The sequence below is a fragment of the Podarcis pityusensis genome (assembly GCF_964106645.2).
Source record: "Podarcis pityusensis genome assembly, chromosome: 3".
In the NCBI taxonomy this organism is placed as follows: Eukaryota; Metazoa; Chordata; class Lepidosauria; order Squamata; family Lacertidae; genus Podarcis; species Podarcis pityusensis.
Genome location: NC_138026.1, coordinates 25,461,646 through 25,488,418, shown reverse-complemented (window position 1 = coordinate 25,488,418; position 26,773 = coordinate 25,461,646). Strand labels below are relative to the sequence as shown.

Genomic DNA, 26,773 nt, shown 5'->3' with positions numbered 1-26,773 from the left:
CCCCAATGCTTGCTTGGTGGTGGAAAATGACAACCCTTTTTTGTTTAAACCAGACCTTGTTGGTTCCTTTTATTCCTAATTTATCACTCCACCACCCCCTTGACTTTAAAATGTGCTCACATTCTTTGCTTATATTGGTTTCTCCCCCCTCCTTTTTTCTTCTTCCTTTTTTGGACCCTTTATGATTTATTGACAGCTATAGATTATTATTTTTTTAGCAATTATTCTGATCACAACATGAGTGTAACTGCCATTGAACTTTTAACAAGCGTTAGTCCTACGTAATCAAGGCAGTTGCGGGGCTCGGAACCAATTCCATAGCTGGGCTTCAAAGATCTTTCTGGTACTGCTTTCAGCACCTCAGAATTCGCACACATTTTATGCAGTTATGGACTCCAGATTCTGGATGCCTGCTTTGTGTACCTAATCAGTTTATTATTGCATATATGCACCTTAAAACTGCTCCAACCTCCAACTCACCACTGTGCTGTTCAGTGCTTTTGCTCAGTGCTTATGTATGCAGCCTCCTGCTTCACTGTCACACCAGAGACACATTAATTGTTAGATAACCTGCCCTCCATAACTCTTAATGTATTAACATCATCCCTATGTTAATGAGTACCACAACACCTCTTTCCTTCACCAGGCTTTTATTGGCTATACCTGTCACGTGTCTATTTTCAGGAATGCTGATCATTAATTAATCTTGCTTTGTACTAAAATGGCTTCCTACAGACTGGGACTTGAAATCTTTTTCTTCTTGTTGTTGTTTCCACACTCTGCTGTTTCCTTTCCTTCTCCTTGTCAAGTTCTTGCCATGCATGAAAACGTTCTTAAGTGTCCTACACCAGGCTGCACAGGCCGAGGCCACGTAAATAGCAACAGGAATTCTCACAGAAGGTAAGATGATGTGCTCACTGAGCTATAATGTAGGTGGATACCATTTCACAGCAACAACACCTCTGAACGTCTCCTGACAAGTGTGTGTGTTTGTGTGCATATGTATGTGTGTGGTGTGTGAGAAGATGCTCTGGGCCTTAACTGAGCAGATGGACTGATGTGCTCAGTCTGATTGTCCTTTACGGCTTATCGTATGAGAGGATTAACTCTGGCGCACAGTTAATTCAAATAATAAGCTATATTTCAAGGCTTGTCACTGTTGGCCAGCATTTGCATTTCCTAAGCGAGAATTGAATATACAAGCTTAAATTCCTTCAGCAGGCTGCAATAGGTATTTTCTATCATTGGGGGAGAGGTCGCTAGCTGCCCTTCCTTCCCACAATGCTTCAGGCTGCTTGTAATCATTTCTCACCTGTATTTGAATATGAGTCACCTGCATATCTGGTTGTTTTGAGATACAAAAAAAAAGTAGCTGCAACAAATTTCTTTAAATGTTCTGCTTCTTCACAATATGCACTTTAATATTTCAGAGAGCAGCTTCTTAACCATGATACGAATCCTGACACACACAAAAGCCCCTCAGCTCTACTGAAATCTCTTTGCCACCTGATTGAAATCTAAAATGGCACTTCTGGAGAATATCACCAATGATACTAAAATAAGGTGTATCTAATCAGAACCAGGACAGTTTCTTTATACCATGTTAGCCTACTAACTTTTTGTTGTTGTTAATGAAGTGCTATGGATTCCAGTGCATTATAAATAGCAAATTGTGTAGAACTGGAAATTATTAATTAATTAATTTTCTATACACAGATAGTAAAGTCTTCTCTTATAAGGACTAAAACAGCAGGATTGTTTTCAAATTATCTTAAAATCCACAGGAAGTTGTTTTCTTTTTAATTAGCTTTTGGAGATGGTCCCATTCAAAGCTACAGAAAATAAAAGGATTGGATCCAGACGTAGAATCCCACATAAGTGGGGATAAGCCCCACTGAATTCAGTAAGACTAACTTCTGAGTAGACATGGATTGTGGTGACCTTCACTTCTATTGAAATCAATGGGACTTCATTTATGTATGATTGCTTTTATACCAAACTCTTCCTCCAGCAGGGTAGCTCACAACATAGAATATACAATAGCAGCTAAAATATATATTTTTTAAAAAAATTGAAAATAAAAACATTTTAAACCCAACTCAGCAGCAATAAATAATATAACTGGCTCCAGAGTCAACATCAACCAAAAACCTGAAGGCCTAGACAAACCTGCCCTTAAATATAGCTAATGTGAAGGGCAACCAAATTTCATTTTAATTATTGCTGACTTTTCACATTGATTTCAATATAAACAAAGTTCAACTAGCTTACTCTGGATCCAAACCACTGTAATTGAGCCCAAGAAGTTAAAAACAAATATATCAGGAATCACAACTAAAGCACCCATGACAGATGGCCATCCAAACTCTGCTTAAAAACTTCCAATGAAGGAGAGTCCACCACCTTAAATGAAACTGTAAAAAATATTGACCCTGCTTAATGTCCATGGCTTTGACAATAGCACTGGGGAAAGCTGTAGGATTATTAAAACACCATGTCTCAGATCCATGGCTTTTGAGACATCAAGGAGTGCTGTTTGGCACTCCTCTTTCTGTTTGCATTATTTGATTCTCCATTCCTGGCCCCCTCTGCCATGCTCCCTAAAAGATATCTACTTTGAGAATGGGTGTTGCTGGTTAGCAATAGTAATCTCTTGCTAAGAGGCATGGAGGATGTCTGAATGAATGAACTCCAGTGGTCATGTCACCTCAGTGCATGCCATGTAATCCATGAAAGAGTTTAGGAAACATTGTCTACTGTATCGTGTCTTCTCTTAAACATTTCTATGGCTTTATGATTTATTTTTCCCCTATCGAAAGGGGAATGACATTCTAGATTTCAGGAAGATTCAGAGTGAAGTTCTGTTCAGAATTCTGCCATAGAGTGTATTGATTTCCTCTGTAGAAATTTTGAAATCAGATAAGCATATTGCAAACTATGACCAGATAAACAACTTTTCCTTTACCTCGTCATAATGTTCATATATATGCTACTTCCAGTGTGTTGTTTATTTTTCTCATAAACTGTTTTCTAGCAGAAGCAGAACTGTCATTATATGCTCAGCTCCATAGCTCCTGTATCGTCATGATTCTGGGTTCTTTCCAAGGCAGCTTTCCATCCATTTCAGCAGCAAGCAATATCTTCACTTATAGGCTAAATTCTATTTTGATTTACGATTGGCACAGCTTCATTTTGCAGGTCAGCCCTAACCATCTTTACCAGTTGTAAGTCCTGAATTCAGCAAAGCTTATGTTCAAATAAGCAGCTTCAGGGTTGCAGCCTTCATTTAAAAGCAAAACAATGATTGTGTAATGTGTTAACCTGCGCAATTTGGCCTACACGTCATTGCCACTGAAATACCAGTGTAGTGATATAAATAACAAAGTTTTCGAAATACTTGTTGGCAATCCTGCCCGACAGTATTGCAAAGTGGAATTTTCAGGTTTTCATTCTGTTTGCCTGGCAGTAGTGTTCTCCTGCACATTTACCAGAACACGAAACTAAAGCATAACTTGTGACCTATCAAGCTGATTGCAGCTCACCAGCTATTTATGGTGGTTAATCAACAGCTCGTTCAACTTTTATTTTTTGCAGAAATTGTAGAACGGCTAAACAGTAATATTCAAGTACCTGGCTGGCATGCCGCAATATGTAGCTTGGAAAGTATGTTTGGCTTGGTGGGTCACACGTTTCACAGAACTTTTCTTATGTACAGTGGGATAGGAAGTTATTTTATTTTTTTAATGATGTCAGCCCTGTGTCTTTAAAGGCTAGAGTTGTGCATCGAAGAGGAGTAACGCAGGGCATCAAAAAGTAGATTATTTTGTTCCTGGCAAGCTTCCTCCTTATATTTACTAAGAAGGGCTCTATGAAGCTATTCAGGACACGACAATTACATTTTCTTTCTGTAATTGCAGCCTCTCGGGATGTCCTATTGCTGCAGCAGAGAAACTGGCTAAAGCTCAAGAGAAGCATCAGAGCTGTGATGCATCCAAATCAAACCAGGCATCAGATCGTGTCTTGAGGTATTAAGAGTTGCTCTAACACTTAATAGCGTATACCAGATTAATTGCATAATAAGTTAGCCTGAGCACTAAAAAAAAGAAAGAACAAGTATACGACCCTTGAAGAAGTGTTTAGAATTAGGGCTTCTGGATCCTGTTCTCAGCATTTATCTGCCTACCAATATACCCTGGGGGTGGGTGGGTTAATGTTTTTTTGGCAAATATCAATAAAGCTGAAAAGCTCATTTTTGTCTTAGGCATTGTTTGGTGTAAAGCTGCCTGCTGGAGTTCTGAAACTAAGAACAGTGTGAAAAAAAGTTGATATCTTTGGGAAATAAACTAATATTTACCGGTAAGTCTTGTTTTTTCCAGCAGGCGTTTACTAGTAAATATCAGTTTAAATGAAAACCAGAAGCCCTATTTTTCAAAATTTTAGTTTGCCAGTATGGATTTCTAATTCAAAAGTATTTTCATTCTTAGATTTAACAATGAAAACCACCCACTGAGGTTTAGTTGGCTTCTTATTCTCTCTAAAAAGAATGATAAAGTTACACCATCATATGGCTTACAGTTTTATTGCTGCCAATAATTCATGATTCATCTCATTCCTCAGGAATACAGTTTCTAGGTTGTCCTGTGCAGAACCTATAAGCATTTCCTTGAAGCAGTTACCTTTCTTGGGAATCTTGAGAGTCAGGATCCTAAGGCTATGTCCTGTGCTGTGTAGGTCACCCAACTGCTGTAATATTTTCTAATTAAATGCATATATGTAGATGTACACAGCATTCCCTAGGAAAAAAGAGAGAGTTTTCCTATGTTTTCTGTCAGGAAACTAGTTCATTATAAACATTAACAGAATGGCTTCACTTGAAGGTATAGATTTAGATTTTGCTTTCCTCTCTCACAGTGACATGTCTAATGACCATTTTTAGTGGCCTCCTGATACTGAATCATCTGAAAAAAATCCAGCCAAAACTCAAGCTCAAAGCTGAGGGTTTGGTCAAAACATGTTGGGCTATTTTGGATTCATTTCCACATGCATTTACGACTTACAGTGATGTCAAAAGCAAACCCACAAACATGATGTCTGAAGCTACCTTTAGAGTGCCTTCAGATCTCTCATTAATCCAATGGCAATGCAAATCCAGTGGCAAAGACATTTTAATAGTATCGTCCATACACAAAAGAAAGCAGGAATCGTGTTTTAGCTTAGAAATCTTGTGGTGGTTTTACTACTAATGATGTTTCTAATCTTCATTCAAATGGTATTTGAAAATGCACTTAGTACTGCCCTGGAACTGCAGGTTTTGTTGCAATTCACTCCATAATCTGGAAGACTGAAAATGCAAAGCACGGGAAAATTTGCTAATAGTGAATGCCACTATTTGAAAGCCAAACACTACAGAGTTTCCCTGGTATTATTTTTTCCTGGCTTCTTCTACAGTCTAAAAATGGGGGGGGGGGGAGAGGGGAGAAGGATAGTTAAATTAGGCGCAGAAATCACATATGTATTAGTGTGCTTTCTCCATGCCATTAGAAAAACAAGATCATTTTTCCAAAGAAGAAGCATGGCTGATTTTGTTCATCATTCAGAAATACGATGTGAGTTTACAGATTTAGGGTTTGGTGTTCCACATGCTCTTCCACTTCAGAAACAATTTTTGGGGGAAACTCCTTTGTTGATCAAAACAGCAGTACCACAGATAAGACTCTTCCGTGGCAGCTGCCAAGAGGAACAGAACAAAGCTGGTGTAGCCTTGCCATTGCTTTCGAACCAGAATTTCTTTAGTGCAAAGTCAAATGCCATGCAAAGGAAGCTTCTTATAAGAAGCAGCACCTGAGCTTTTGACAGATTCCTCAAATAGATGTTTTGGCACTTTTGCTTTTGCCGCTGGGACTGTCGTGCCTTTCAGATCTTGATAGGTGATCTGAGTTACATTGTCACCTCAGATTTGACTTCTCCGCTGCCTTTCTCCTGTAAGAGCTCTTAAGATGAAAACTCTGAAGCTCGCCCTGTGATATTTGTGCTGGCTAAGCACGTATTGACTGCTGTTATTACCTTCAACTTGATTTCAAACAGGGTAACCCATAAGAAGCGCCCAAGTTTTGGGGGGTTGGGTTTTTTTTGTTTTTTGTTTTGCTGCACACCTTGACCTAAAGATGTGTCCTTAGCAGCAACAACATGCTTCTGCCTTTTTGTCTTCAAGCTGAGTAAAATGGTGGTGCCTTTGGCATCCAGAACTGAAGTCAGGTTACTTAGGATTTCCCACAGAGGTGGTGCTTCCTGGGGAAATTTCCCTTTTGCACTGCAAGTGGAGTAGGATACATTTTTAAAAGCCTTTTGAGAAGAAATCTGATTTACAGAATATGTGATCCAGTGTACAATTAGCACTTGTTTTGACGGCACAGTATATGAATTCTATTTTCATAGTTTAAAGCAGCTTTTTGCTTTATTGATCTTGGTTCTGTGTTTGCAGAACACTGTTGGGCTCTGTTCTCTCAGAAGTAATTTTCCACCCCAGCATGTGAAATAAAATCAAAGTGGATGAGTAATAAAATCTTATTTATACATACATATCTTTTACCTAAATTCCAACGAAATAATACTTTGGAAGTCTAAAAGTTTATGGTTATGTGACATTTCTCACATTCACTTTGAGAGGCCAAGCTATATTATCAGACCATCTTATTAAACGAACTAATACGTATTTGAGCTCCCATCCATGATAGTGCAGTTGAGGCTTTCCTTTAACAAATTTACAGTCATGCATTGGAGCAAATCTGCCATCTGTATTTTATTTCAGCTTAGAAGGGTTTTTTTTACACACACACACACACACACATATATATATATATGATGTTTTTAAATTTTGCATTGTTATATATTTGCCATTTTATGATTGCAGTGGGGAAGCACTTGAAAATGACATTGCCACACTTATCAGGGATGAGTTTGTCCCACCACCCCTCACCTTTGAAGAGACGTGAGTTGGTCTCTTCCGGGGGAGGGGTTGTGGGAAGCTTCTAATTTTATACACAGTATTACACGCCATGATTTGTTGCAATAATGAGTTCCCAGCAATGCTAAGGTCAACAGCAGTTGAAATAAGACCATAGATACTGCAAAGAAACAGCAAAATAGTCAAATCACAGAACTTTAAAAAGGTCTGTTTGATCTCACCACACGAGCCTGCCAATATGGCATTTTCCTTTTCTTAATGGTAGGTGAGAAAAAAGTATGTGTAAAGGAGGCATGTCAACCATTATGCCCTCTTGGGGAGCTGAAAAGACTGATGGTGCCAGCACTAACCAGTTCAAAATTTTAGTGATGTTAAATGTCGGGCCAGTGGCAGTATAGTTCAATGAGCAGACTTCAGGAGGTTGGTGGACGCACTAGATATCAAAGCACATGTGGACTCATTGCCCACACCTTGATTATCCTAGATTTAGAAATTATTCCAGGGGCAGGTAGGCCCTGGAATTGCTATTGCTCCAAAACTTATATGCACATGTAATATGCTCAGGTAACTTTTGCTATCTCCTTGCAGAGCTGCTGTAATTATGCTCCTCCCCTTATTGCCTCATATAGCAAGGGAACATATCTCTGTGTGAACATATCTCTCTGTGTGTGTGTTGTTGTTGTTGTTGGTGGTGGTGGTGGTGGTTTAATAGGACCATTTCCCTATTTCTTTTGCTATTAGCCACATGTGGTGTAATTATAATTTGTTTTCTCTGGGCTTTTGTTGAAGGAAGGTGTCCTGCTAAAACACAACTTAAGCGCTTAAATACATAAATAAATGCATTGCTGCCGCTTGTGTGCAGTAAACAAACTGTAAGAAGTGTTACTATCAAGGCTTCAAATTGTGTACTATCTGTCTAACACACTGTACGTGTTTGTTTTTGTTTAATTTCTAGGCCCATGTGTTTTGTTAAGCAGCTGGAGATCCCTCAGTATGGCTACAGAAACAATGTCCCCACCACAACGCCCCGCTCCAACTTGGCCAAGGAACTAGAGAAATACTCTAAGACTACGTTTGAATATAACAGTTATGACAACCATGCATATGGCAAGAGAGCCATAGCTCCCAAGGTGCAATCAAGGGATATTTCTCCCAAAGGATATGATGGTATGAGGTGCACACTCTTTAATCATCAGAAACCAATCTGCATCTAACAATGGTGTGGGTTATGCAGACCGCATCTGAGTATTGTATATGTTCATGCCCATGTAATAGAGCGGAAGTCTATTTATCTCACCTGCCTGCTTGGTAGTAATAAAAATGGTATGATTTCTGCCTTTTTCTATGTCAGAAATTGTAGCCTTGAGACTCACAACTGCTTCTGCGGCCCGATCCGTTAGGCTGAAAAAGTTGAGGCACAGGTCAATATCACTTGGTCCTTAATTACACAAGGTTGACATAATTGGCCAACGGTAGGTTGCAGAAAAGCAACAAGAATAAGGATGTGTTTTTGTTTTGTTTGTTTTTAAAGCAGATAAGCAGACTTCTGCTATATTAAGGGAATTCTATTCATTTGATGATGGTGTTGCCTGGAACTTTTCATGCAAACATGTCAAAAACTTTATATCATGCTGGATTCTGGATTGCTTTGTTTCTCCCCTCCCCAAATAATGTCTAATGATTGAGTTTGGTGGATTATTGTTATTAAGTTTGCAATACAAATGGGCAGTGGCCCCAGGCCATGTGGTTTAGCATCCATTTTAATGTCTAGGAGAGCCAGAATTATGGCTTATGTAATGCTTTGCTAACTCACAAAGATAATGTGCTTGCTCTCTGAGGTTTGAGAAATGAAAATGTGTTGAACTTAGCTGCAGTTCCAACACCTTTTGTTAGTCATGTTAATTATGGCCCTAATATATTACCAAATTCTTGATGGGGTGTTTTTTGGGGCTGAAGGAGGGTAGTGCTGGAAAACCTGTAATTATTATATATCACCTGATTCTGCTGATGACTCTACTTTGGCAGGGGGCGGCGGGGGGGTGTAATGATTGTGGAATATAGATTAGCACTGAGACTTCACATGATTACTAGACCTTTGTGGGCAGAAGGAGGGAGGGGAGATGTGTGCCATGTTTTCACTTCAGTTTTTTAATATACAACATGTCAGTGTAAAACAATCTGGTTTCTAGCAGTGAAGAAGAGGTACAGTAATGTCCAAGTGACAATCTTAACCATAGTCCAAACAAATCCACAATAGACCTAACATCTTGGAACAGACATAGAGTGAGATCGGTGTGAAAAGTAGTGAAAGATATATGAACTGGAGAATGCTCGCATCGTTTTGTTGTGAGGCAACCTTCAAGGTATAAGGTTTTGTAGAAAAAGGGGGTTGTAAATTCTTTAAATAAAGCAAGAAACTTCTGTTGCCTGTTTAAGCATGCCAGCAGTATCTAGAGTAACAGATGACGCTTTGAGCAATCCTGTCTTTGGACTGTAATGAAATTCTGTGTAGACAAAGTGGGAGGTGTGCAGTCTGCCCAACTTTCTAGGTGCATCATGGTGAAGAGGGCTTGAGTGTTTCTGGGACCTGTTTGTATGGTAATTCTGCATCCCTTCCCACCCACAGCCAATCCTGACATAATTTAGATTATAGTTCACACTATACCTGGAGCAGCACTGTGTTGGAATACAGAGCACTCCCTATCCAGCTGCTCACAACACAAGGTGCCCAGCAAAAGGGGTCACCAGACAGGTGTCAGCATGTGTGAGTCTTGCCAAGACCCTGAGGCCTTGTCAACTGTGTGAGAATGCCAGGTGCCGATGCCGATACGCATATTTAGACTCCACAACAAAATTCTGTGGTAGTGTTGTTTTTGTATGTAACAAACATAGATAACGATATCAGGTTCCATTTGTTGGACTGATTAGTACAGTGCTCTCTTGTTATTGGACAATAACTTAATTTATCTTTATTTGGGGGAAGACATGAAACGCAGGTATGAGACACATACACACCCATCTTCTGAGTTCTTTTTTATTCTAAAAAAAACAAACAAAGGATGAGTATATAGTGAAAAACAAGTCTACAAAGTCTGTTATCTGACACACTATGGTAATGCTTCACGCAAACCCAGTAATGGATTTCATTTGCAGAAGCAGGGCAATAAATGGCAGCCTAGCCATGATTTTACTTTCTCATGTCAATTTATACACAAATTTCATAAAACCGGTATGAAAGAGTTTTTGAGGAACTAGTGGGGTTTTGAAAGGGATTACAGCTATTGTGTGTATGCATTGAAGCCTTCACACACAAGAATTGGCATGGATAGTTTGTATAAATTAAAGTGTAGTAAGGACCAAGGAATTACCCTTTTAGGACCTCAATTCACTAAAGAACTTAAGCATTCTTAGGGGAGGCCAGAAGCCTAAGAACGTGCTTAAGGTGTAGGCTTATTCCGTGAGGATTTGTTGAACTGGATTGTCAGTGATGGAGAACATCTAAATGGGGCTTATCTGCACTGTGCAAGGTGAGAGAACATTTTATTAATAAGTATGAACTGAAGTTGGCCTGTATTGTATGTGAGGCATAAAAAGGTGTTGTGATGGTTACTACAGTAGTTGTATTGATGTTAATGTTGAAAGTACAAAGTGGCTAATAGGGGCCATCCAAGACGTTTTGCTGCCTGAGGCAGAGCAGCAAATGGTGGCACTCTTAAAGTCAAGGTGCATAGTAACCAAGACTGGCCAAATTATTTTGGCACATGATGCAGAAAATACCACAAGCATCTCTCCCTAGCAATAAAATAAAATAAAATAAAAATGACAATAAATTAATTATTTTCTGCCCTTTCGTGACAGCCGAACTCAGTCACCTGAGCCAGCCACCTCACTCTGCCTAATGGTAGGGTCAACCCTCAATGTAAGGATTTGTATCCAACAAAGTCTTTGAACATGACAAATGACTTCTGCTCACACAGTGGAACTTTTCCTCCCCTTACACAGATACACCCGAAACTTGCTCTCGAAGGTTAGGAAGAGCAGATTGGGCAGGAGAGGGGAGAGGGAGAAGAAGTTCTGTTGCATGTACAGTATTTGTTCTGCTCATGCAGTTATACTGTTAGATGCAACCTTCAGTCCTGACACAAATTTCTTCTCTTATCTGTTCACTTGTATTTAGAATTAAGCAAGAAAAGAAGATCACTGGATGAGAATAGCTATAATTCCATCAAAACACAGCCTAGTTAGGCAGAAGTACCGGGATTTAATCCAACCAATGTTGTGATTGCACTGCTGGTGCTACTAATAAGTAGTCTATTATGCTTCAGCAGCAATCTAGTATATAATACAGAAGTAAGCTTTTCCTGGCCCAGGGAACTTACATTTGACCAGTTCTGTACAACTTATAAATAGATATGATTGTGATAGTCATATCCTTATCACCCCTTCTCCTGATATTTTGTTTAAAAATATGTGCTTAGCCAGTTCCTCATCACATCAATCTAGGATGGGTTACAACGTAATTGAAAACTACAACAATTTGAAACAATTATGAGACAATAAAAACAGAACTCTAAAATTCAGTCATGGTTCAGACACAAACTGAAGCAATGGCCAACTTGCCATAACTGTACTTAACAACCCATAAATGTCTGGGCAAATAAACAGGTCTCTGTCTGGTGCCAAAATGCCATAAGGCAGACATGTTTCCAGGGAAGGGACAGTCTACAACTGGGGAAGGTGTCAACACAGAGAATGCATTTGTTTTCAAGTCTCAAGCAAGCAACAAAAGGGGTTTATTGAGGTCCGGCTGGACCTTTATGGTTGATGAAGGGCTGTGTTCAACTTGGCAGATCATAGGTTGTGCAATAGAAACAAATAAGAGACTGGATGCAGAGAAGTTAGAGGTTTAATAATAAGGAAATGAGGAATGACTTGGGGAAAGTCAAAAGGAGTAGGAGAAGAAACAAGTGTTTTTCAGAATAGGATTTGTGCTGACATTCAAATTAATTGTGCTTCCTTTTCAACCTCAGTTTTTTTCTTTGTACATTCTTGCTATTGTACACAAAACATTTGTTCTGTCCCCATGATATTGTGTCATGTGTGCTTGTAGCAAGCAGATGTATCTGACTATATAGATAATACACCAATGGATCTCTGTAGAGTTGGTGGCGTATTGATTGTTGAATTGTAATTTTTCATTGTGTTGATGTCGGAGATGGAAAAAGAAATATGGTCTAAAGTATTTTTGTAGTGTCTGAGGTGAACCTGAGTTTTCTCCTCTTCAGACATGCCCCAACACTTCCCCCATAGCATTCATATTGTCAACAAATTATATATTGAGCCATATTGATTATTTCAGTATTACAGGGACAAATAATGGGTTGAGCTGTTCTCTGAATAGACAATGTTGTCTAAATATCTGTGATTATTTTAGTATCTGGAAATTAAACATCAGCTTATGGTGCCAGATGATTAAAAATGAAAATTGAGCAAAGGGTTTGGCATATTAACTGAGGAATGTTTGAACTTTTGTTAATATCGAGCCATAGCTTGTGTCAAAGATCATCATAAAATTTTTTTCAGGTGACCAATGCGTGCTCAGAACATAAAGTAGTGACAGTAAGAAGGGTTCTTTTTAAAAAAAAATAATAAATGATATTGGTATAGCATGCAAAAAGGCACACAACTTAGATGCCTAAAATCAAATGGTTTGAATCACCATGACCACTTCTAAAACAGAGAGACTGCCTAGGCCAGTGAAGCTTAGGATCTATTTATGCATAGACTTTTGTGGGACCCAGACATTGCTTTGAAACTCCCATCCTTCCCTCCATCTGCACCATGCAAAACTAGATGTTGATATGGAAGTTTTGTGAAAAGGCTCTTCGGGACAGACAGAAGACAGCACTTCTTCACACAGGGCATAGCTAAACTATTAGATTTGCTCTCACAAGAGGTAGTGATGGCCATGAACCTGGATAGCTTTAGAAGATGCATAGACCAAGTGTGTAGAGGTCCTTACTTGTGAGCTTCCTGTGAGGAAAGAATGATGGAGTAGATGGTCCTTTAGCCTGATCCAGTACCTTTCCCTTCCGTTCTTGTCTCCTGAGGCGTTTAGAAATTAAATAGTCATTGCAATTGGCAGGGGGAGGGGCTGGGTTCAGATCAAAACCATAGAACTGGGCTAGGAAATTTTACCCCTTAACGCTGTGCCACTTTCCTGATTATATTCTTGCCCCAATACCATCTATTTGCCCCACAGGCAAAACTTTCAGGTACCATGGTTTTTGACATTACATCTGAACCAACCTTTGTATATTAGACGCTGTCAAAAAAAATATTATGTCAAGACATAATAGCTTTTAATATTACATAAACAGTTGGCTGGGTAGGTGAGAAAGGAATTCCAATAGTTCCAGGTTCAGCTCATGAGGGGATGCCTTCTTAATGTACTGTTTAGGTAGCAACACTTTCAAAGGCAACACAGAGGAGCATATTATCTTCTCAGTGAGCTTCTTTTCTGTCAGCCCCCCCCCCCCCCAGAAAATAGTGTGAATTAGGAGCTTTGTGCAAGTTCTCCCGTTTTCCTGGGGCAGTGCATTCCTTCTTCTCCTGCCAACAGTTAACAGAGGGTGTGTGTGTGTGTGTGTGTGTGTGTGTGTGTGTGGTTTTTGTTTTTTTAAAAGCCCTCCTTATAGTGCATTGTGCACATTTTGCTTGCTATAAAACTGATCTGAGTGTCGCTGCAGAATACTCTGGAGATTATCACTCTGCTTCTTTGCAGTATCACATCCAGGTTTCTTGTGCAAAAGAAGCCACACTCACATATCATAAAATTATCAGGAGCGGTTCCTTTACACACACACACACACACACACACACACACACACCTTGGGTTTCCCCCTCCCTTAATAGTCTTTGCAGTTCCTTTTGAACACCATTCTCTGCAGATTGCATTGCTTTTTTACATGTACGTACATAAGTGCCAGCCCTTTTGAGTCATCCTTGTCATATTTCCTTCCCACAGCAAAACGTTACTGTAAGAACTCCAGCCCAACTAGCAGCACAACAAGCAGTTATGCCCCTAGCAGCAGCAGCAATATGAGCTGTGGAGGAGGCAGCAGCGCCAGCAGTACCTGCAGCAAGAGCAGCTTTGACTATACCCATGACATGGAAGCAGCGCACATGGCTGCTACTGCTATACTGAACCTTTCCACTCGTTGCAGGGAGATGCCTCAGAACCTCTCCACTAAACCTCAGGATCTCTGTTCCAGGGTAAAAACAAACAAACCTGTGCCTCTATATCTCTATGTATATTTGTTTGTTGAATGGGGAAATGCATAACGCTTTATTGTCTGCACTGGCATCATACTAATCATCTATGATAAATACAGCAAGAGCTTCCAAGGATGCTTAATCTTGTTCTCCATATAAATTCTAGCAGTGACATCTTGCAGCTTTGCTATGGTAGTCCAGCAGCAACCATCTGATATGATCTAGCTCAGAATACAGTGTTTAAAAAACAGGGTGGAAACGAATAAAAAGCCTGCTGTTATTGTTAAATGTTTCCTTAACTGGTGAGGTCTGCGGAGACTACAAAGGTTATGTCAGCTGAATTCACTGAACAGTCTGTGCTATAGCTTTAATGTGCTTATTGGTGTATTATTTTATTTTTTTTACTTAAATTATAATTTGGCAATGGATTTGTTTTGCATGGCAAGTACGAGTGGTTTGGCACAGCAGAATTAGACTCCTGAGTAGGCCTACTTTTATAATGTGTGTACAAATAAACATTAGCAGGGCAGTAGGAAGATTAGTGACTTCGCCTCACAACTTCAAACTTCAACCATACTCCATCTTGTATGTTGCGCGTATGTTTTGTGTGGTGCTTGTGTCTCCCTGGAAACTGCTACGTCCAGTGATAAATATTCACTTAATAGTGTCTTGAACATATTGAAAAATCTGACCTAAGATTATACAGATTTATGCTTAGAAATTAAGAAATGTGTCTTGAAATGCATGTTTGGGTTTAAAGGTGGGCCCTGAGTCTGAAAAGGTTGAAGACTTACTGAAGGTAGATGTTCCATTTCCATGGAAAGTCTGTGACTACCCACTTTTTTAAAAAAATAATTAAGTACATTTATTTACAGCTTAATATTTCAAAAAACTTTAAGCCATGATCTAAATTTTTGGAAGCAATGGAAAACATTTTAAAAATACATTCCTTTGTTTTCATGCATTAGTGTTTTGATGTTGTTTAAAAACTGTTGTTTCCAACCCTGACCCTAAGGAACATTCTATGTTAGCAACTAAGGCTTGTTTTCCACATTCTTTGGTGTGGGACTTGAAAATAGCTTTCTGATTTCTCACTTCTGAGAATCTCCCCATGGTGGTACTTGAGATCTGAGGGTTCTGCCCATGTTGAATGACACATCAGTAGTGGGGACTCGGAATTACTGCTGTTAGTCCTGTTGCTAATAAGCGTGCAAACTCAGGTAGCCCCAAATACCAACTGTTTCCCATTGGAAGTTTGGGAGGAGAAAAGAGATCTATACTGAGCTAGGCTTCCCAACAACATGAGGAGCTAACGCACCCCTACTGACTAATCGAAAGGCCTGTTTTGCTCGTGTATCTGTACACAAAGATGGGAGCTAGCTAGTCAGAACCACACTTCTTACACAGAGCTAGGCATGGAGGAGAAATCTGCCAAACCTGTACTCCAAAGCAGACTCACCTGATTCGATCTGGGAGAATCAACATATCTGGATCACGCGTCCAGCTTGGAATCCACAATCCTTTATGAGGGGCGACTGAGGGCTGCTCTTCTAAAAATGATTTTTGCCCTTTAAAACTGGGTTAAAAATAATAATGTTTATCTAGCCACCCAAAGCCTGAGTGTCAGGTTCCTTGACACCCCCACACTTCAAATGCGGTAGAGTAAGTACAAATACCTGGAACAAATACTCAGGTGCTAAAAAAAAAACCCCAACCCCACACCATGTGGATTTTAAAAGACTTCCCCTTAAAAATTCACCTAGAAACGGGACAGGATAGACTTGATTCTACCCTCACGCAAAACTGGGATGGATTGAACTTAAGTCTGTCTGTCCGTCACTAATGCTGAGAGACCTTAGTCTGAAAATATAAAGCTATCCCAGGTGTCTTCAGTAGCCCTAGTATGCAGCTCAACACAACACAGTCGTGCTGCACAGCCTGACACCACTTTATAAGTGTTAGTGAACACTTAATAGATTAACAACCACTTGGCAGAGCCTAAAGGAACTAATTACAAAAAGGAGCAATCCTTACAATTAGGACCGTGTACTTAAATAATTTATTCAGTCTTAAAAAAAGAAAAGAAATAAGACTCTTAAAAAAAAAATGTGAAGAAATTTCATCTTTACAAAAAACAAAAAAAAGGTTCAGAGAGTTAATGAGATGTTGCTTGTTTAAAACCATTTCCCAGCAAACCTATGCTTCCTTCATGAGACCACTAGATGGCTATACAAACAAACACTCAGAGGGTGAATCAAACCAAGTTTTTGAAGCTATAAGTGAACTTTGTGTCTGGCAAACATATTCTGCTTTTTGCAGAGAAATTTTCTTTAACAAAAGATAAAGATAAATGGATAATACAGCTTATCCCAAAAGTAGCTATTAGAAATAATTAATGTCAATTTAGAGAAAAGGAGAAAGCTTTTGTTTTCATCTTACTTGAATTCATTGTATTATTATACAGAAGAGAGGAAAACCTATTTTTCCCTGGCATGTAATATTAATCCAGTTTAGGTAGAAGAAATTTAAGTAACATCACCGGGAGATGTTGCATTTTCTTTTTTTAAGTTAAAAGAGGATTCCCCCTTCCCCAATGTTTTCCCTTTTTATTAAAATCGAAATGGTACTCCTGGGAAGGTAAATGCCACACCAAATCACCATCAAGGAAATAATCAAGTTTGGTCTATTAAAAACAGTATCCAAGCAGGATTGTGATGTATGATTTTTCTAGGTAATAAGCATGGGGAAAATATTTTCTCTTGGAGTGTCTTCTGGAAGCTTTTATTACTGTAAGGAAAGCAGGTTGCTAGAACATGAGGAAGCAGAGCCACGCTTGAAATAAGATTTCTTGGGAGAAGGGTCTTTCTCTCTTAAAATATGAATTGCTGTGTGCATTTTGGCTTTAGGAAAACAAAGGTTCGAAGGTGTGTATAGTGTGTGTGTGTGTGATATTTTTGCTTCACTTGCAAAAGGAAATAAAAGAGGGAGAAGGAAAGGTAGAAAGGCGGAAAGAAAATGCCTCACTTTCCCAGCACACTTCCTCAATCGCTGCAGGGAATGTCAGTACCAGTTTCATTTCCCCAAGCTGAGATGATTATAAAGGAGGACTTTGTAGAATGTAAAGGCAGTTTATCACTGAATGTCTGTGATGGGGTGTCTGTGTGGTTTGAATACATTTCCACTTTATATGGAGGTGGCAAGCACAGTACAAAGAGGCTTATGGGGGCCAGTCCCATGAAACTGCCTGTTGGTGTTACTGGTTGAGAATGGTATGTTTTTTGTGTTTTTTGTTTAGTACTTAAAACTTCTCTTTTCTGATTCCACAGTTGCTAGCATTTGAAAGGTTTGCTGATATTTAACGTTTAAGCTTCTGTTGTTGATTGCTCACCTAATTAAGGCGCTTCAGGCCATATCAGATTCATATAGTTGTTAACTCAAAGAACTAGACATGTCAAGGAGTTAAAATCAAGACAGCAGAATTTGCAACAAGAAAATGTTTTGCAGAGATTATACAGCAGTATTGCCAGGAAGCAGAATTGTAAATGGAGCACTCCTTTTGGTTATAACTCTGTATGTGCTGGGAAATAATTGATGACAACAAACTGAACTCTATACCCTTGGCATGTGTGTGTTTTTAAACAGAACCCTGATATGGAAGTTGATGAAAATGGAACGTTAGACTTGAGCTTGAACAAGCAGCGGCAACGAGATGGCTGTTGCACCATTTTGACGCCCCTAGAACCAATGTCGCCGCAACAACAGGCTGTGATGAATAACAGGTGTTACCAGCTGAGTGAGAGTGACTGCTGGGATTTGCCGGTGGACTACACAAAAATGAAGCCTAGTAGGATAGATGAAGATGATTCAAAAGAAATCAGTGTATGTCTCTTTCATGCTTTGTTCCCTTGAATTTCTAAGAAGTAGTGGTGGTGGTGGTGGAAATGATTTACCCACAAGCAGCTATGGTTGACATCTGATCAAATATTTTAACTAGAAATTGTTTTACTAACTATGTGCTCATTTTCCATATCCTTCTGATTTCCATTGCAGAAATTCAAGGTATACTTTGGTTATCTAAGTTCAATTTAGAATGAACACAGGGGACTGCAATTTTGTGCAACTAACTTGCCTAGCTTATCAACTTTGGTTGTCATATTCAGGGATATTAAGGAATGCAGACATATAGAAACTGCTTTGCTAACAGAGCAGAAGACATGTCACATAGATAGCCTATTTTTTTGTCCTTATACTGGAAAAAGCTGTTAGCCATTCACCATAATGGGGGAAAAAGTAAACTGCTTGGGATTATTTCCGTGTTCTTGTTGCTGTGATGACATTGCAGACATTGAAAGTGGTAGAAAAGAAAGGAGACGAAGAATCTCGTTAGTGACTATATTTTCATTACAAATTTCCAAATGACAAAAAAGGTAAAATGTGCTGTATTTTCCATTGTTGCTTGGAAAGGAGGCTTTTGGTAATCATCGGTGCTGCTTTATTTATGATGGTGCTGTTTATCTTTGTTAGGTTCTAACTTTTCCTTAGCACAATTTATAGTCAAGCTTCTGTAATACAGACATGATCTTACAGTCCCAGACTTTAGTGTCAAGGAATTTGGTGATGGTACATTTTGATTGCCTGATCTTATATGCACTTTTCCTGTGCTGTCATATCAATCTTCGTTCAATAAATGATGGCACAGCTTCTTCTTTTGGGGGGGGGGGGCTTAAATGAGACATGATGGAATATGCTTTGTATACATTATCACTAAAATAGGAGAAAATACATAAAAGATAGTATATGCAAACCAAGCAGAAGCGGAACTTTCATATTTTTTATTAGACTGCCATCTACAGGAATTTTTGTGTCCAAGCATCTCAGCTCATTAATCTGAACATTTCCAAATTCAATATGTGGAGAGCTGTGAATTCTAACCTACAAACTATACTTAGTAAGAACAGTAATTTAGAACTGAGGCGTCATTTGTGCATATAACTATGAAATATCAAATACTATGTTTGGATATTTAATTATTTGACTCTGTTATTATGTTTGTGTTTTTCTGGATAATATGTTATATATGGGAGAGTAAAGTCTTCACATATGTTCATTCTACAAAAAAAACCCAAAAAACCCCAGTGGATTTTTGTACATAACTATTCATAAAATGAGGGTGGTTGATACTGATACCCAAAAGAACAACTTCACAGAACAAGCATATTGCAATTTCCACCCCAGCACGGTAGAAGTTTTTATACCTACATTCAGAGTTCCTAATTCTCGGCTATTTCTCCATGCTACTCCATATTAGCAAACATCTATATAAAATGTGGTTTTGACATTTTGAAGTTTCCCATACAAGCCATTTGAATAAACGAAGGTGAATTCTAAATCGGCAATAAATTCCCTTTCACGCATTCTAAATTACACCACCAAATTTGAAAATAAAAAGTGGCAATTTTTGGTTGCAGGTGAAAATGACTTCCATATGGAAACCGTTCCGTGTAGCTACTTTATGTACCAATCTCATCACATGGATTGGGACTGCAGCATGTAAATAAAATACATGCACATCTCTCCCTTGTGTGCAGCCGAGGATGAAGAGACTTCTATGCAATAGGACCAATCCATGCGGTGACCTCCTTGCGCAAGTGATAGCAGCAACGTGAAGTTCCCAACAGATGGAATGAACTTTGAGTAGCAACCACACTACTGTGGTAGCCTATGAAGCAGCCCTAATACCTCATAATGGTCGCCATCACATAATAGTCCCACGCCCCTTTTTCAGTCCCTAAAATTGATCCCAAAGGATTTACCGCATAATAGTCACAGGGGCACTCAGCACACATTCTCTGTACCAAGCAAAGGTGTGAGGGGAGCGGGTGGGTGAGAGAAACTGCAATGAGTGATGCACCAAAAACAAATAATAAGCAGCAGAAACATAAGTATGTTCATTAATAAAGAATTGTTTCCTCACAATGGTTGCGCCTCAGGTTTTTCCTCACATAATGGTTGTGCCTCGGGTTTTCCTACACATAATAGTCACACAGCCCTTTTTTTGAAAGGAAAAATCAGCATTAAAACATGCGACCGTTATGCAGTGAAATACGGTATGCACTTAGAATCGCATGTTCATGCAGACTGTTCCTCTCACTTCATCGCAGAGGATGTAGTCTGCAATCCTTCCAAAGTAGTGATTTGCTGAAGGCGCAGGACATCCAATTCATATGTGGAAGTATTTACTCCACTGAAGTGAATGGGGTGACTCTTGAAGGTGAAGAGGCCTTGTGCCCAGAAGATAACATTTCATTGGCATACCTCTATCCATTATGGCCCGCTATTTAATCTGATTAATCTTTATCCTTGCCTGCAGCCAGAAGACTTAGATCCTTTCCAAGAGGCGCTAGAAGAACGAAGGTACCCCGGCGAAGTCACGATCCCAAGCCCTAAGCCCAAGTATCCTCAGTGCAAAGAGAATAAAAAGGATTTAATAACGTAAGCATAATGTGAGGTGAAATTATTTTTTACTCCTCTTATAACCTTTCTCTCTCTCTCTCTTTCGTTGTCTGACTTGAATAAACAAATACATATATGCCTTGCAGTATGAGCATGCAGCATTTGCAGCATATAAATGTTTCAGACTGTCAGTTAAGTTTAAGTGATGAAGCTAACATGGTCTCTGCTTGTCCTTAATGATGCTATATCGTACTGAGACGCCATTTTCATTGAATTCTGTTCATTTTGCAGCTTTTTCGGTAGGATGCTTAAACCCCCCTTGCAGACATTGCAGCTAAACTGGAAACAATGAAACTTTTTAAAAGTATTTTTTAAACATACTTACTATTTTGGCTGTTTTTTGTTTTTGTTTGGTGGCAGATGTCCAACACCAGGGTGTGATGGGAGTGGTCATGTGACTGGTAATTACGCCTCACATAGAAGGTGTGACTTCATTTTTTTCATGGTGGATTCTGTCTTTTCAATTTATTGTTTTCAGCTTACCTCAACAATGCTGTCAAAGTAAAAATGTTGAACTATGTGTTAACCCTTTGAGTAATAAATGTTGATCTTAAGAGCATGCTGATTTGTGTGTTGTATAAACGTCTTTTTTCTTTTAAAACTACTACTAAAACATTTTTAAATTTCCTAAAACTTTTTCAGATAGTTAACCCATGGATCACTAATGCTTTTTTTGTTGTTATACCTACAAACTTATTAGGGGGAAAAATCTGATAACACCAGCAATAAAGCTTTATACCTAAATATATTCAGAGGGTTAACTTGTGTTACAAAATTCAGTATTGCAGCACTTGCCCGCCCCATCGCTTCTCTGCATTACAATATTTTTTTTTATTAATTTTTTTTTTTAACGTTGTGTTTGTTTGGAAGGTCTTATTTTAAAAGGTTGACTTACATGGCTATCCTGACCTGTTTTACAGTCTGTCTGGCTGCCCGTTGGCTGACAAAAGTATTCGAAGTATGCTGGCCACAAGCTCACAGGAACTCAAGTAAGATATAATTAATGCCTCTCTTTTTCTTTTTAAATTGTTTTCTTAGCAGTTGCAAACAGAAGTTTCGGAATATAAGAGGACACTGAACAAAGCTACTGATACATTACTGAGCTTCTTACGGCATGTGGATATCAAACACTAACACAGACTATGATCCACAGGCTGTGGACGTTGTCCTGTCACAGGTTGCTGATTGCTGTGATGTCACAGCAGGCACAGGCTAGGCAGAGATTCATAGCCCTTATGGATGCCATGCTGTTCATCCATGACGTAGGAGAGCATCTGTGATGCTGTGTTTTAAAGAGGAAGTGGTGAAGACCTTAGAATTACAATAACATTAAAACAATGTTTTTGAAATTGAACTACTGGCCTTCTGATGCAGAACATTTGAATAAATATTGAGCAGTTGTTGAGCAGATAAAAACAGGGGCTCTTTCAATACATGAGATTTTCAGGTCGCTTTTATTTCCCTGTAGGACAAATAAACTTACTTGGTGGAAGTAGGAAATGCAAACCTTAATGTTCGTTTATATTTTAAGTTCCTTAGTGTCCTGTTTTCAGTGAAAGATTTGAAATTAGGATAGCATAGTGCTAGATTAGAATAACACTTCATATCTCAACTGCGGGCACCTGGCGCCAGATTCCAAAAAGCTGAGTGGGGTTGGGGACAGATCCTTCAGTGGAGTTCATAATCTAATAAATCTGACATTTGGAAGGAATTAGAGTACACCAAAGGACACAGATCAGAAGGAGACACATGGCAACAGGATCAAGAAGGGTCAAGGCCGTCCCCAGGTTCTTTATTGCTTGGATGTAGTTGAAGCATTTTGTTGGCATCCGTCTGTCTTGAGAGACAATGGAGTGTTCCTCTGGGGGTGAAGTCAAAACAATGGAGAATCACAGCACCTGCTGTGGCTGTGGTAATTGGTAACTCATAATTGCTGCCTCCCACATTGTTTTTGTTGCGTTAGCAGCACCAAAGTACTTCTCTAGGGGGCAAGCCTGAGCAGTATGTATGGAGGTCCCGGTTGGCCCAGACGACAAGACCCCCCTCTCATCACTATATTGGATATCTCTGGCCTATAAAAACAAGATAAATGAATGATGTCAAAGAAATTTGCTAGTACAGAAGCAGCCAGAGAGAACTTTCCAAGAAGGATTTTTATGTGAGTACTGAAGACCTAAAGAGCATCTGGCTTTGGAAGATGTCATGGATAAAATCAGAGTTGCATTCAACTCTTCATAATAGTATTTATAAATGAGAACACACTTGAATTGGTATAAATAAGTTCAGGTGTCCCTTTGAAGTTTAATCAGATCTTTTTGGCAACAGAAAGAATTCCAAGCACCATCACAACTGCTATCAAACAGAGATGGTCCCACGTGAGAGACATTTTTCTTAAAACAAAGAGCAAATCAAGGATACATCAGTATCATCTGTTTTTGCTTTCCCTGTGACTTTATTCACGTCATAAACAACAGTGTTTAGCCCATGAGTCCTCTGAACAGTCAGTATGTACTGTATAATAAAACAGTTCAAATAGCTTTTAAACCATTTCACACAAATGGTTTTTATCAAAACTCTGGGAAAGTATATTAATTCCACGGAGAAGTGCCTAAAGGACATTAGAGCTAAGGATGCCGTCACTTTTGCAGAACAAAGATCCAATATGCAGTTGATTTTTTAAAGGACTGGCAACATTGGAGGGAGTCCAGGCTTTGAAGCACTTGCAAATGAGATGTTTAAGATGTCCATGAGATAGACTCAGTCCTCTAACCTCATCAGTGAGAGAGGTGGCTTTCTTGTCTCAGCCCAGTTACCACATATTTCTGAGTGTTGTAGCAGAACTGGTGCTTCCCTGATGAGTGTGTGGAGCTCTTTGAACCTATATTTGGGCATCTTCAACTTGTCACTTTTAGATTCCTGCTCCAGTGGGGAATGCTGTCACTTTCAGAAAGGAGCATCATGAAAAAGATAAGAAAATCTTATTCTTCCATTTGTAGCAGAAACAAGAGAAGCTCTGGGTATTCCAAGATGCACTTTTTGGCCTGTCTGGTTTATTACCTGAAGGTAACCACCTACTCCTTCATTCTGAAGATTTATTAGGAAGAGACAATCTCAAACTCCTTCTTTGATTCCTCTGTCATTACCAGATGGATATTGCCTCCTGGATGTCTACTGTTCTCCTTGCAGTAAGCTTCCATACTGAAATTATAAAGATCTCATTGCCACATCTGATCAGCAATCAGATCTGTATTGAAAATGATGAGACTGATCAACTGACAGACTGTACTGTCAGCTTCTCTGCAGTTTTCAGCAAAATATCAGCACCATAACTTAGAGCACCTCCGGAATGTCAGGAGTCAGTCATATACCAGTATGTTAAATTTGTGCATTTAAAATGGATTGATATGCTCTGTCACCCTGACACACCAAATCCACTTTAAAAAAAAAAGTCATTTTGCAGCTTGAGAAGTGACAGGGTAATGCATTGAAAAATGTGGGATGAACAAATAAAGGTAAAGGATCCCTGGATGGTTAAATCCAGTCAAAGGCAAGTATGGAGTGCAGTGCTCATCTTGCTTCAGACTGAGGGAGCCGGTGTTTGTCCACAGACAGCTTTCCGGGTCATGTGGCCAGCATGACTAAACCGCTTCTGGCGCAATGGAACACCATGACGGAAGCCAGAGCGCACGGAAATGCTGTTTACCTTCCTGCCACAGCAGTACCTATTTATCTACTTGCATTGGTGTGCTTTTGAACCGCCGACCTTCTGATAAAACCGCCGACCTTCTGATCAGCAAGCCCAAGAGGTTCAGTGGTTTATACAGGAAAACACATAAACACTCTGTAAGGAAATGAGATGAATGCAGGACAATGCTCATTTTCATATAATCACCCTGTAAACAAATCAGCGTGAATGCTCAACAAAGACAAGACGCAGTTTAACCACCATGTAAGCATTGTGCAAGCTATTTGGGAAGAATGCTCAATTAATAGGTCATCTTGAGGGGCCCTAATTAAAACTACCAGGCAGGAACAAATCTTCCCACTCCTCTCATTTCTATCCCAGCTGGAGCAAGACCTGGTTCGCCCCACCTGCCTCCCTCCTCCTCTCTTCTGGAATCCATCCTACATAGTCATAGAAAAGCCCCCAGGGAGGGTGACAGGAAGGAAGGGAAAGCCCTGAAGTCAGCATCAAGCACCAGGGGATCATGCAAAAGGTCCCATTCTTCATTTTGCCGCAGCAACAAGAGAAACTCTGGGTATTCCAAGGTGTATTTCCTGGCCAATCAGATTATTGCCAGAGTATTATCACCTTCACCACCATTCTGAAGATGTTGATGTGGAAGAATTATCAGGGCCATGCACATAAAGGAAGTAAGAACAAAAAAACCACCCTTTCAGGCATGATGACCAGTGCATGGACTTCAGTAAAAAAGCTCCACAACTGAAAATATTCCAAAGTCTGGCATTGGTTGTCCTTGCATTCCAAAACAGGAGCATTTGTGCCGCTTTGCCAGTGGAACTGGGAGACAGCTGCAGGGCCAAAAATATCAGAAGACAAAAACTAGAAACTTGGTGGCAGGCTTGTTCCTTGGGAACTCGGGTGCCCATGAGACAAGTGAAAGGCATCAAGCTTAGAGAAGCAAAGCAGTTGTTGTTTAGTCATTTAGTTGTGTCCGACTCTTCGTGACCCCATGGACCAGAGCATGCCAGGCACTCCCCCTTGCCACTTTCCCACTGTATCCTTCTCTTCCAGCTTCCTGCCAGACATACAAACATACGCACATACATACATACATACATACATACAGGAACCCCTGCTAAGGAAAGTCTCCATGCTTCCCTTTCCTTCCCTAATGTTCTGTCAGGAAGGCAGAAGCACCAAATGCAGCCCTGAAAACTAGAATAAGTGCTTGTCTCTTTCATTTCGCCAAGTAAGGGCCCTTCCCTTCCACAGGTTGAGTGGATGAAATGCATCTATGCCAATAAAAGTACAGCTCAAGCTTGTTAATAGTTCACAGAAGGCTAATCCACAGTTCCTCTTGTCCCACAGCTTTCCACCAGGAGGAAACCGCTCTTTAGCTCTCAGTCGGCGCAAACAGTCATTTGTGTTTTCTCCAGATTGTAGTCAAACAAATAGACAATAAAACTCACATACAGTAGATACATTAAAACCAAAAGGAAAGAGAAATACATCAAAAACATCCTATTTCTAAAAGGCCACAGAAGGTCAAAGGCCTGGTTACAGAGGAAGATAAATAAAGACATATAAAGACACCAGGGCTTCCTGGGGAGAGCATTCCACAAATGGGAAGTCACTGCAGAAAAGGCCTATTCTCATGTTGCCACCCTCTGGGCCTCTTGTGGAGAGGACACATGAAGAAGGACCTCAGATGATGAGCACAGGGTCTTGGTCAGTTCATATCGGGAGAGGCAGTCCTTGAGGTATTGCAGTCCTGACCTGTTTAAGGCGTTATAGGTCAAAGCCAGCACTTAGATTAGGCCTGGAAACTTAATTGGCAGCTAGTGTAGTCGGGCCAGGATTGGTGTCATTTGCTCAAACCATCTTTCCACGGTGAGCAACATGGCAGCTGAATTCTGCATCAGCTGAAGTTTCTGAACTTCAGAGGAAGCCCTACATATTATGCATTGCAGTAATCTAATCTGGAGGTTACCAGAGCATAGACAACAGTAGTTAGACTATTCCTGTCCAGATAAGGATGCAACTGGGCCACCAACTGAAGCTGATGGAAGGCATGCCACATCACCGAGGCCAGCTTAGCCTCAAATGACAGCAGTGGATCCAGAAGTACCCCAAGCTGCGTACCCATTCCTTCGGAGGGCATGTAATTCCATCAAGAGCAGGCCTCCTCCTATCCATTCATATGGTACTGTCCACTAACAGCACCTCAGTCTTCTCTGGACTGAGCTTCAGTTTATTCAGTCCAGCACATCTGCTTCCCAACCTACAGATGTAAAGCAGAAGTAGAGCTATGCGTCATTGCTGACAACATACTCTAA

At 39.8% G+C, this 26,773-nt stretch overlaps 2 protein-coding genes across 18 annotated transcripts in view; one reads left to right on the top strand and one right to left on the bottom strand.

Annotated features, from left to right (window-relative positions):
• Nucleotides 1-26,773, bottom strand: part of TRAPPC12 (trafficking protein particle complex subunit 12) — a 651,202-nt gene that overhangs the window by 571,440 nt on the left and 52,989 nt on the right. The window lies entirely within an intron of this gene.
• MYT1L (myelin transcription factor 1 like) overlaps nucleotides 1-26,773 on the top strand; it is a 282,484-nt gene that overhangs the window by 222,914 nt on the left and 32,797 nt on the right. For 11 of the 17 annotated variants that reach the window (XM_080998949.1, XM_080998953.1, XM_080998958.1 and 8 more), the window contains 8 exons: nucleotides 810-900; nucleotides 3,918-4,025; nucleotides 7,920-8,131; nucleotides 13,992-14,239; nucleotides 17,882-18,118; nucleotides 20,610-20,731; nucleotides 21,113-21,175; nucleotides 21,673-21,741. In XM_080998949.1, the coding sequence (XP_080855075.1) occupies nucleotides 810-900; nucleotides 3,918-4,025; nucleotides 7,920-8,131; nucleotides 13,992-14,239; nucleotides 17,882-18,118; nucleotides 20,610-20,731; nucleotides 21,113-21,175; nucleotides 21,673-21,741 (1,150 nt within the window). The remainder of the gene's footprint in view (nucleotides 1-809; nucleotides 901-3,917; nucleotides 4,026-7,919; nucleotides 8,132-13,991; nucleotides 14,240-17,881; nucleotides 18,119-20,609; nucleotides 20,732-21,112; nucleotides 21,176-21,672; nucleotides 21,742-26,773) is intronic. The other 6 variants (XM_080998947.1, XM_080998946.1, XM_080998957.1 and 3 more) reach the window with 2 other exon arrangements.